Here is a 12,056-nt window from a genome sequence, read left to right on the forward strand (position 1 = left end):
GAGTAAGTCTGAAGCTACTCTGAAACTGCTAAGTAGTTTGTAATCGCAATATTGCGAATACATCGGTCGCAATTTTAAGAAGCTAAGATACACTCCCAGTAGGCGTAGGCTTAGCGTGAGCAACTCTGCTAAATTCGCCTTGCGAGCGATCAACTCGGAATGAGGGCCATAGTTTTGCCCAATTGCTAACAAAAATCCTGCTGCGATCAACTTGGAATTACTCCCTATATACATTGTGCAGGAGGGGGGAAGGGAAGGTGAATTTGAACAATTGTGACACAAAGGATTGTGTTATTGCATCAGAAGTGAAGTTATTGTCTGGGTACGTGTATATATAATTTATTATAAGAAGGAATAAAGCAATACACATTGTATATTAGTGTTCTTAGTTTGTTGATCTGAAGTTTAAAAATAGGTAAAGACGTCATTTTAGGGGGGGGGGTCCCCCCTTACCCAGCTTTATATACTGTGCTTAAACTTGGATATCCTTAAAACCTGGACTGTTATGGAGCCTTGAGAACTGAGTTTTGGAACTATATAAGTAATTGTTTTATTCACGATGATTGAGGTTTTGGGATACTGTATTATTATTGAAGCACCATGAATAAAATCTACTGAAACACATTTGATAAATTCCAAAACATGATTGTGAGACCCAGGAGCTTACACTCAGCATAACACAGATGTTATCTGTACAGGGATGGTATGGGAATAAGGGAGGATAGGATGATCTATTGACAGATTTGGCCAAACCATTTATTTATCTCTAAATCATTGCACATAATAACCTTTGTCTCTGTATTGTTTTCTACACCTGACATGCAGGATAAACAGCGCCCAGGGCCTGGATATAAAGAGTATGGGAAACCGATCCACTCTGCTGGTGGCCAATGTCACTGAGGAACACTATGGAAACTACACCTGTGTGGCCGCTAACAAGCTGGGAGTCACCAACACCAGCCTATACCTCTATAGTGAGTATAGATACTACTGTACAGACTACATCCTGAGTGTCCAGCACATATACACCAGCCTATACCTCTATAGTGAGTATAGATACTACTGTACAGACTACATCCTGAGTGTCCAGCACATATACACCAGCCTATACCTCTATAGTGAGTATAGATACTACTGTACAGACTACATCCGGAGTGTCCAGCACATATACACCAGCCTATACCTCTATAGTGAGTATAGATACTACTGTACAGACTACATCCTGAGTGTCCAGCACATATACACCAGCCTATACCTCTATAGTGAGTATAGATACTACTGTAAAGACTAAAGCCTGAGTGTCCAGCACATACACACCAGCCTATACCTCTATAGTGAGTATAGATACTACTGTACAGACTACATACGGAGTATCCAGCTCATATACACCAGCCTATACCTCTATAGTGAGTATAGCTACTACTGTACAGACTACATCCGGAGTGTCCAGCACATATACACCAGCCTATACCTCTATAGTGAGTATAGATACTACTGTACATACTACTCTCTGAGTGTCCAGCACATATACACCAGCCTATACCTCTATAGTGAGTATAGATACTACTGTACAGACTACATCTTGAGTGTCCAGCACATATACACCAGCCTATACCTCTATAGTGAGTATAGATACTACTGTACAGACTACATCCGGAGTGTCCAGCACATATACACCAGCCTATACCTCTATAGTGAGTATAGATACTACTGTACAGACTACATCCGGAGTATCCAGCACATATACACCAGCCTATACCTCTATAGTGAGTATAGATACTACTGTACAGACTACATCTTGAGTGTCCAGCACATATACACCAGCCTATACCTCTATAGTGAGTATAGATACTACTGTACAGACTACATCCGGAGTGTCCAGCACATATACACCAGCCTATACCTCTATAGTGAGTATAGATACTACTGTACAGACTACATCTTGAGTGTCCAGCACATATACACCAGCCTATACCTCTATAGTGAGTATAGATACTACTGTACAGACTACATCCGGAGTGTCCAGCACATATACACCAGCCTATACCTCTATAGTGAGTATAGATACTACTGTACAGACCACATCTGGAGTGTCCAGCACATATACACCAGCCTATACCTCTATAGTGAGTATAGATACTACTGTACAGACTACATCCTGAGTGTCCAGCACATATACACCAGCCTATACCTCTATGGTGAGTATAGATACTACTGTACAGACTACATCCGAAGTGTCCAGCACATATACACCAGCCTATACCTCTATAGTGAGTATAGATACTACTGTACAGACTACATCCGGAGTATCCAGCACATATACACCAGCCTATACCTCTATAATGAGTATAGATACTACTGTACAGACTACATCCGGAGTGTCCAGAACATATACACCAGCCTATACCTCTATAGTGAGTATAGATACTACTGTACAGACTACATCCGGAGTGTCCAGCACATATACACCAGCCTATACCTCTATAATGAGCATAGATACTACTGTACAGACTACATCCTGAGTGTCTAGCACATATACACCAGCCTACACCTCTATAGTGAGTATAGATACTACTGAACAGACTACTTCCTGAGTGTCCAGCACATATACACCAGCCTACACCTCTATAGTGAGTATAGATATTACTGTACAGACTACATCCTGAGTGTCCAGCACATATACACCAGCCTATACCTCTATAGTGAGTATAGATACTACTGTACAGACTACACCCTGAGTGTCCAGCACATATACACCAGCCTATACCTCCATAGTGAGTATAGATACTATTGTACAGACTACATCCGGAGTGTCCAGCACATATACACCAGCCTATACCTCTAAAGTGAGTATAGATACTACTGTACAGACTACATCCTGAGTGTCCAGCACATATACACCAGCCTATACCTCTATAGTGAATATAGATACTACTGTACATACTACTCTCTGAGTGACCAGCACATATACTCCAGCCTATACCTCTTTAGTGAGTATAGATACTATTGTATATACAACATCCTGAGTGTCCAACACATATACACCAGCCTATACCTCTATAGTGAGTATAGATACTACAGTACAGACTACATTATGGGTGTCCAGCACATATACACCAGCCTATACCTCTATAGTGAGTATAGATACTACTGTACAGACTACATCCTGAGTGTCCAGCACATATACACCAGCCTACACCTCTATAGTGAGTATAGATACTACTGTACAGACTATATCCTGAGTGTCCAGCACATATATACCAGCCTATACCTCTATAGTGAATATAGATACTACAGTACAGACTACAGCCTGAGTGTCCAGCACATATACACCAGCCTATACCTCTATAGTGAGTATAGTTACTACTGTACAGACTACATCCAGAGTGTCCAGCACATATACACCAGCCTATACCTCTATAGTGAGTATAGATACTACTGTACAGACTACATCTTGAGTATCCAGCATATATACACCAGCCTATGCCTCTATAGTGAGTATAGATACTACTGTACAGACTACATCCTGAGTGTCCAGCACATATACACCAGCCTATACCTCCATAGTGAGTATAGATACTATTGTACAGACTACATCCGGAGTGTCCAGCACATATACACCAGCCTATACCTCTAAAGTGAGTATAGATACTACTGTACAGACTACATCCTGAGTGTCCAGCACATATACACCAGCCTATACCTCTATAGTGAATATAGATACTACTGTACATACTACTCTCTGAGTGACCAGCACATATACTCCAGCCTATACCTCTTTAGTGAGTATAGATACTATTGTATATACAACATCCTGAGTGTCCAACACATATACACCAGCCTATACCTCTATAGTGAGTATAGATACTACTCTGTACAGAGTACAGACTACATCCTGAGTGTCCAGCACATATACACCAGCCTATACCTCTATAGTGAGTATAGATACTACAGTACAGACTACATTATGGGTGTCCAGCACATATACACCAGCCTATACCTCTATAGTGAGTATAGATACTACTGTACAGACTACATCCTGAGTGTCCAGCACATATACACCAGCCTACACCTCTATAGTGAGTATAGATACTACTGTACAGACTATATCCTGAGTGTCCAGCACATATATACCAGCCTATACCTCTATAGTGAATATAGATACTACAGTACAGACTACAGCCTGAGTGTCCAGCACATATACACCAGCCTATACCTCTATAGTGAGTATAGTTACTACTGTACAGACTACATCCAGAGTGTCCAGCACATATACACCAGCCTATACCTCTATAGTGAGTATAGATACTACTGTACAGACTACATCTTGAGTATCCAGCATATATACACCAGCCTATGCCTCTATAGTGAGTATAGATACTACTGTAAAGACTACATCCTGAGTGTCCAGCACATATACACCAGCCTATACCTCTATAGTGAGTATAGATACTACTGTACATACTACTCTCTGAGTGACCAGCACATATGCTCCAGCCTATACCTCTATAGTGAGTATAGATACTTCTGTATATACTACATCCTGAGTGTCTAGCACATATACACCAGCCTATACCTCTATAGTGAGTATAGATACTACTGTACAGAGTACAGACTACATCCTGAGTGTCCAGCACATATACACCAGCCTATACCTCTATAGTGAGTATAGATACTACTGTACAGACTACATCCTGAGTGTCCAGCACATATACACCAGCCTATACCTCTATAGTGAGTATAGATACTACTGTACAGACTACATCCTGAGTGTCCAGCACATATACACCAGCCTATACCTCTATAGTGAGTATAAATACTACTGTACAGACTACATCCGGAGTGTCCAGCACATATACACCAGCCTATACCTCTATAGTGAGTATAGATACTACTGTACATACTACTCTCTGAGTGTCCAGCACATATACTCCAGCCTATACCTCTATAGTGAGTATAGATACTACTGTACAGACTACATCCTGAGTGTCTAGCACATATACACCAGCCTATACCTCTATAGTGAGTATAGATACTACTGTACAGAGTACAGACTACATCCTGAGTGTCCAGCACATATACACCAGCCTATACCTCTATAGTGAGTATAGATACTACCGTACAGACTACATCCTGGGTGTCCAGCACATATACACCAGCCTATACCTCTATAATGAGCATAGATACTACTGTACAGACTACATCCTGAGTGTCCAGCACATATACACCAGCCTATACCTGTATAGTGAGTATAGATACTACTGTATATACTACATCCTGAGTGTCCAGCACATATACACCATCCTATATCTCTATAGTGAGTATAGATACTACTGTACAGACTAAATCCTGAGTGTCCAGCACATATACACCAGCCTATACCTCTATAGTGAGTATAGTTACTACTGTGTACAGACTACATCCTGAGTGTCCAGCACACATACTGTACACAAGCCTATACCTCTATAGTGAGTATAGTTACTACTGTACAGACTTCATCCTGAGTGTCCAGCACACATACTGTACACAAGCCTATACCTCTATAGTGAGTATAGTTACTACTGTACAGACTTCATCCTGAGTGTCCAGCACACATACTGTACACAAGCCTATACCTCTATAGTGAGTATAGTTACTACTGTACAGACTTCATCCTGAGTGTCCAGCACACATACTGTACACAAGCCTATACCTCTATAGTGAGTATAGTTACTACTGTACAGACTTCATCCTGAGTGTCCAGCACACATACTGTACACAAGCCTATACCTCTATAGTGAGTATAGTTACTACTGTACAGACTACATCCTGAGTGTCCAGCACATATACACCAGCCAATACCTCTATAGTGAGTATAGTTACTACTGTACAGACTACATCCTGAGTGTCCAGCACATATACTCCAGCCTATACCTCTATAGTGAGTATAGTTACTACTGTACAGACTTCATCCTGAGTGTCCAGCACACATACTGTACACAAGCCTATACCTCTATAGTGAGTATAGTTACTACTGTACAGACTACATCCGGAGTGTCCAGCACACATACACAAGCCTATACCACTGTCATGTTTATAACACTACTATATAGATTTTTTCCTGTGTGAATGGCAGTATACTGTAATTGTACAACTGCATCACGTGCCTGCGGGGGCTGTTTTAATTTAAGGGTCTAGAGAGGATATATATATCTTTACATATTGCGGTCTTTATACAGTAAGAATACCACCATGAAGAGACTTACATTAATTTGCTTTGAGGGAATTACGTCTCACCGGTACATTCAATGAATGGGATTGTGTATGGCGGTTCCTATTAATTAAATAATTGTCTTCTGAGCTTAAAGTGCCAGTTGCTTGTTAAAAACTGGTCATGTATTATTGAGCGTGCAGGTGCATTAAATATGAATGCCGTGTCAAATCCCAGGCCGCCCTCCGCAGCATTCCCTGACATCGGCTTCTGAAAACCTCTAAATGTTTGAAAAGCTTTTAAATGTCACCATAACTTGTGCAATGTTTAAATGTGCAATTCCCTTTAATGTGCTAAGTGCTTGCTCTCCTGCAATAACTGGCAGCCTGTGATTAGGCGAGGGGGGGGGGGACTGCGCACCGCTCCCCGGGATCATCAGCACTTCCAGCGCAGAGCCACAACTGTTTACGTGTCAGGCGTGATAGTAATCCGTCCTTAACAACACGCCGGGGGAATGTAGATTGCCGATTGTCAGCTTTACAAATGCTTGTTCTCTCGCAGATAGTCAGCAATCTCTCCTGCTCTTCAGCTCACGTGAGCAGCCCTTCAGGCGTCTACCGATATATCTCTGGATTGTGACGGCTTAGGGCGCACTTGAAGTAGAGGCGCACTTAACCCCTTCCACGCTAGGAAGATGTTTGCAATCCTCCGCTAAGAATACAGGCCGTTTAGCGGGCTACAAGACAGACAAGGTCGCATTGTGCACTGTGCGGATTGCAAATGGAAATTGCTGCCAGTAGATTTGTGTAACGGAGGGGAGTAGCATGATTGTCCACTTTCCCGGACATTCGGCGAGAGTAGACGAGAATGATTTAGAACTATATCCAGCCTGTTTTTAATAAAATTGTGCAAAATTTTATTCTCTGCATAATTTTATGTCCCTCCTATGTACTAACAGCCTAATGCTGCAGATGGCTAATTAACGACTGCAGTCCCCATCTACTTAGAGGGGGTAATTCAGACCTGATTGCTAGCAAGTGATTTTTGCACTGCTGCGATCAGATAGTCGCCACCCATAGGGGAGTGTATTTTAGCTGTGCAAGCGTGCGAACGCACAATCTTGTGCAGTATCTGCACAGCCCAGGACTTACTCAGCCGCTGCGATCACCTGGGACCTGAATTGATGTCAGACACCCTCCCTGCAAACGCTTGGACACGCCTCTGCGTTTTTCCAACCACTCCCAGAAAACGGTCAATTGCCACCCACAAACGCACTCTTCCTGTCAATCTCCTTGCAACGGAGCCGTCGCACAAACCCATCGCTGAGCGGCGATTCGCTTTGTACCCATGCGACGCGCCTGCGCATTGCGGTGCATACGCATGCGCAGTTTGTGTCTGATCGCCCGCTGTACGAAAATGCAACCTAGCGATCAGGTCTGAATTACCCCCAATGTGGACTATAGTCGGTCCCCTATGTACCAAACTCCAAAAAGCGAAACTTGGAGCATAGGCCCTTACAGACGTTGGGAACAAACTTTCAGCAACCCTCCCGCATGCTAGGGAAGTGGGCGGGGCAGAACTTGATGATGCAGTTGATGGATGGAGTTACAATTATGGTCAAAAGAGAGCCGTAAATTGCACAGGAGAGCGCTTATATGCCGTAAGGCGGTTCTGGGGTATCAGGTGATGCCATGAATACAAATGACTACAGATATATTTTGGTGTGCTATTTTTTGCTATGAAGGAAATTCAGCTCGCAAGTATACAGTATATATAGCAGCAATACTCCCCGGGAATAAGTGCCTATTTAAGGACTCTCTTGTCAATGCATACTTTATCCTGTCATTGCATATACATTTCTGAGAATAAGATTGCATTAGGTCATGGAATGTAGTGTAACCGGTGATATTTGGTTCTGCTGTTCATTCATTGAGGGTTTTAGAAACAGAAATGCTATTAGGTAAAATGCACAATATACAGTACCTACAGTATATCTCACAATCTCTGACCCAAATCCAGACGTGTCCAATGTAACTTGTCCAATCTCATTCCTTGCGATATTCTCAATGTTAGGCTGCAGAGCCACCTAATGGTCAGCTCTGATTCTGCAGCACTAAAGAAAACTGTATACAGTATAGGGGCTCTCTCTTCTGGTGCCCATACACTTGTGAGGATAATCGGTGCTAACCTTCGATTTCGAGCGCATCTGTGAGAGAAATGGAAGGATTGTATGCACATTTTAGGTACCTTGGACGCGATGCGCGGGCACGCCGGTCGAATCTCGCGTCTCAAGATAGTATGTGCTGCACTTAATATTTATCGAATCGCAGTGCGATCGCATGTGTTTTTAAAAACACATGCAATGTATCGCACTGTGATGCGCGATGAGCACCCGCCGGGAGCGGCTGGAGGCCGCTCCCACTCGGCGGTGACGTGCCCATCACGTGATTACCATGCGATCTATCGCATGATCACATGGTAACAACTTTGGCAGTTCGGGTGTGATTTCATTGCACCTGAACTGCCGCTGCAATGCCCCGCGATGTCGCGTCGCGGGGCATCGCACAAGTGTATGGGCACCATTAGTAATACTCTTTTTCCACTGCTGCAATAACATGGGTCGCGACTCAGTGGAAAAGGGTCCTTGGAAAATAACCCGGGTCCAGTGACCTGGGAATCCGATCCGGTTAACTACCTACCAGAGTTGGACCCTGGAAGGACCTGGGTAACGATATAGTCTAAACGACGGTGATACGAGCATTTGGAGAGCCGGATCACCGCCGCATGGAGATGAATATGCAACACACCTGAATATACAATGCAAATTAAATCCATTTAGCCAATTAAAAAAAGTTATTTCTCACTCCCAAAAATATATATACACAGTATATCTCCTATATAATAGCCCAGATCTGTGACTCTGTGCCTGTGTGTATAACGCTGGGCGTGGATAGGAGCTCTCATTGGGTTAGCAGCAGGTCTATCACACCCAGTCCACAGCTGATTGGGCGAGAAACACCCTCCCACACAGGTTACATCCAATGGGAGGCTCTGCCCTTTGTCTGCTGTGTGTTCCGAGAGCAGGATTATCAATGGGGCTGATGGAGCTACAGCTCCAGGCCCACACCCCAAAATAGGCCCCACTGCATCTGCAGCAACATACCCTCCAACAATTTACATATAAACATCGCTACAAACGCGAAAAGGGGGCGTAGCCACGGGTACAGTGACATGACCACGCCCCTTTCCCTATACTTTCAATGGAAGTTTGGAGAGCCAAAAATCGGTACAGACCATAAAAAAAAGGGACTGTACCTGCCAAAAAGGTGCAGCTGGGAGCTGTAGTTTATTGCGTAAATCTTCTTCCCTGTAATTCGGCGCGTTGGGACACCAGCGCTAACAATAGTGACTGACTGCTGTGCGAGTCTCCGGGAGAGCCACTGCCAAAGGGAGGACAGCAGCTTAGCTGCTGACAGGAGGAGAAGCAGGAGAAGCATTACCTGCCCCTCCCCCACTCACACTACCTCCGGGCACCATCCATGGCACCCCCACACACCCCCTCCAGCACCTGCGGTAGCTCCGGAACCCCTCCCCCCATCCCAGCACCCGCCCCCTCCTCCACCCGGGGCACCCCCGCAACTGCTCCTCCCCCACCCGCGGAGGCTCCGGACCCCCACACAAGGCACCCATGCACTCTCCCCCACCCGCGGCACCATCACACCAGCCCATCCCCCACCTGCGGCACCACCACAACTGCCCCTCCCCCACCTGCGGCACCCCTGGACCCCATCTGCGTTTCCCCCGCACCCGCAACTCCCCCAACCAAAGCAAAACTGTATATAGCTTGTGCAGTAGCTGCCTTACCTCTGCTCTCTCCCTGACACTCCCTGTATTCCCAGCTCACAGCTGCCTCACCTCTGCTCTCTCCCCGACACTCCCTGTATTCCCAGCTCACAGCTGCCTCACCTCTGCTCTCTCCCTGACACTCCCTGTATTCCCAGCTCACAGCTGCCTCAACTCTGCTCTCTCCCTGACACTCCCTGTATTCCCAGCTCACAGCTGCCTCACCTCAGCTCTCTCCCTGACACTCCCTATATTCCCAGCCCACAGCTGCCTCACCTCTGCTCTCTCCCTGACACTCCCTGTATTCCCAGCTCACAGCTGCCTCACCTCTGCTCTCTTCCTGACACTCCCTGTATTCCCAGCTCACAGCTGCCTCACCTCTGCTCTCTCCCTGACACTCCCTGTATTCCCAGCTCACAGCTGCCTCACCTCTGCTCTCTCTCTGACACTCCCTGTATTCCCAGCCCACAGCTGCCTCACCACTGCTCTCTCCCTGACACTCCCTGTATTCCCACCTCACAGCTGCCTCACCTCAGCTCTCTCCCTGACACTCCCTGTATTCCCAGCTCACAGCTGCCTCACCTCTGCTCTCTCCCTGACACTCCCTGTATTCCCAGCTCACAGCTGCCTCACCTCTGCTCTCTCCCTGACACTCCCTGTATTCCCAGCTCACAGCTGCCTCACCTCTGCTCTCTCCCTGACACTCCCTGTATACCCAGCTCACAGCTGCCTCACCTCTGCTCTCTCCCTGACACTCCCTGTATTCCCAGCTCACAGCTGCCTCACCTCTGCTCTCTCCCTGACACTCCCTGTATTCCCAGCCCACAGCTGCCTCACCTCAGCTCTCTCCCTGACACTTCCTATAATCCCAGCTCACAGCTGCCTCACCTCTGCTCTCTCCCTGACACTCCCTGTATTCCCAGCTCACAGCTGCCTCACCTCTGCTCTCTCCCTGACACTCCCTGTATTCCCAGCTCACAGCTGCCTCACCTCTGCTCTCTCCCTGACACTCCCTGTATTCCCAGCTTACAGCTGCCTCACCTCTGCTCTCTCCCTGACACTCCCTGTATTACCAGCTCACAGCTGCCTCACCTCTGCTCTCTCCCTGACACTCCCTGTATTCCCAGCTCACAGCTGCCTCACCTCTGCTCTCTCCCTGACACTCCCTGTATTCCCACCTCACAGCTGCCTCACCTCTGCTCTCTCCCTGACACTCCCTGTATTTCCATCTCACAGCCGCCTCACCTCTGCTCTCTCCCTGACACTCCCTGTATTCCCAGCTCACTGCTGCCTCACCTCTGCTCTCTCCCTGACACTCCCTGTATTCCCAGCTCACAGCTGCCTCACCTCTGCTCTCTCCCTGACACTCCCTGTATTCCCAGCTCACAGCTGCCTCACCTCTGCTCTCTCCCTGACACTCCCTGTATTTCCAGCTCACAGCCGCCTCACCTCTGCTCTCTCCCTGACACTCCCTGTATTCAATTACCTCATAAACCAATGAAGTAGCAATTTCATTTGTCATCTAAGTATCTGTAAGCTGAGACATGCACAGTGCTTCTTATATGTAGGTGATGTCCCAGTATTCAGCCTAAACTGCTGCATCCAGCAATGATGTGGATAGATCTGTAGAGTCATATAGCTAAGTTCCATATGAGGGTTTGCAGCTCATTAGAGCTCATCAGTGTAGGATATGTTACATTGGCTTACCTACAGCGCAGGACCTGCAAATGCCCAGTACAGAGGTAGCATCAAGTTATATTACTACCACTTTCTTTTCTCAATCTATTCCTGTTACAATGCAGTATATTTATATAGTTATAAAATCTGCCTTTGTAATGTGTTTTGTAGTTTTGGTAAGTTGTTAATATTTTATTCTTGAAGTTTAATAGGCCGGTGACTAGAAACAAACTGTTGTCTAACGTATACTCTATATTTCTATAATAAAAACATATTTAATGCCAGCCTACCTGGATAAGGTCTGGAATCTTCTGCTATCAATTTGTGTCAAACTTACATAACTGTA

At 45.6% G+C, this 12,056-nt stretch overlaps 1 protein-coding gene across 3 annotated transcripts in view; it reads left to right on the top strand.

Moving 5' to 3' along the window:
• The window catches only part of LSAMP (limbic system associated membrane protein), a 1,024,508-nt gene that overhangs the window by 884,028 nt on the left and 128,424 nt on the right, over positions 1-12,056 (top strand). For all 3 annotated transcript variants that reach the window (XM_063956776.1, XM_063956777.1, XM_063956778.1), the window contains exon 6: positions 826-974. In XM_063956776.1, the coding sequence (XP_063812846.1) occupies positions 826-974 (149 nt within the window). The remainder of the gene's footprint in view (positions 1-825; positions 975-12,056) is intronic.

The sequence above is a fragment of the Pseudophryne corroboree genome, chromosome 2 (genome assembly GCF_028390025.1).
Source record: "Pseudophryne corroboree isolate aPseCor3 chromosome 2, aPseCor3.hap2, whole genome shotgun sequence".
NCBI lineage: Eukaryota > Metazoa > Chordata > Amphibia > Anura > Myobatrachidae > Pseudophryne > Pseudophryne corroboree.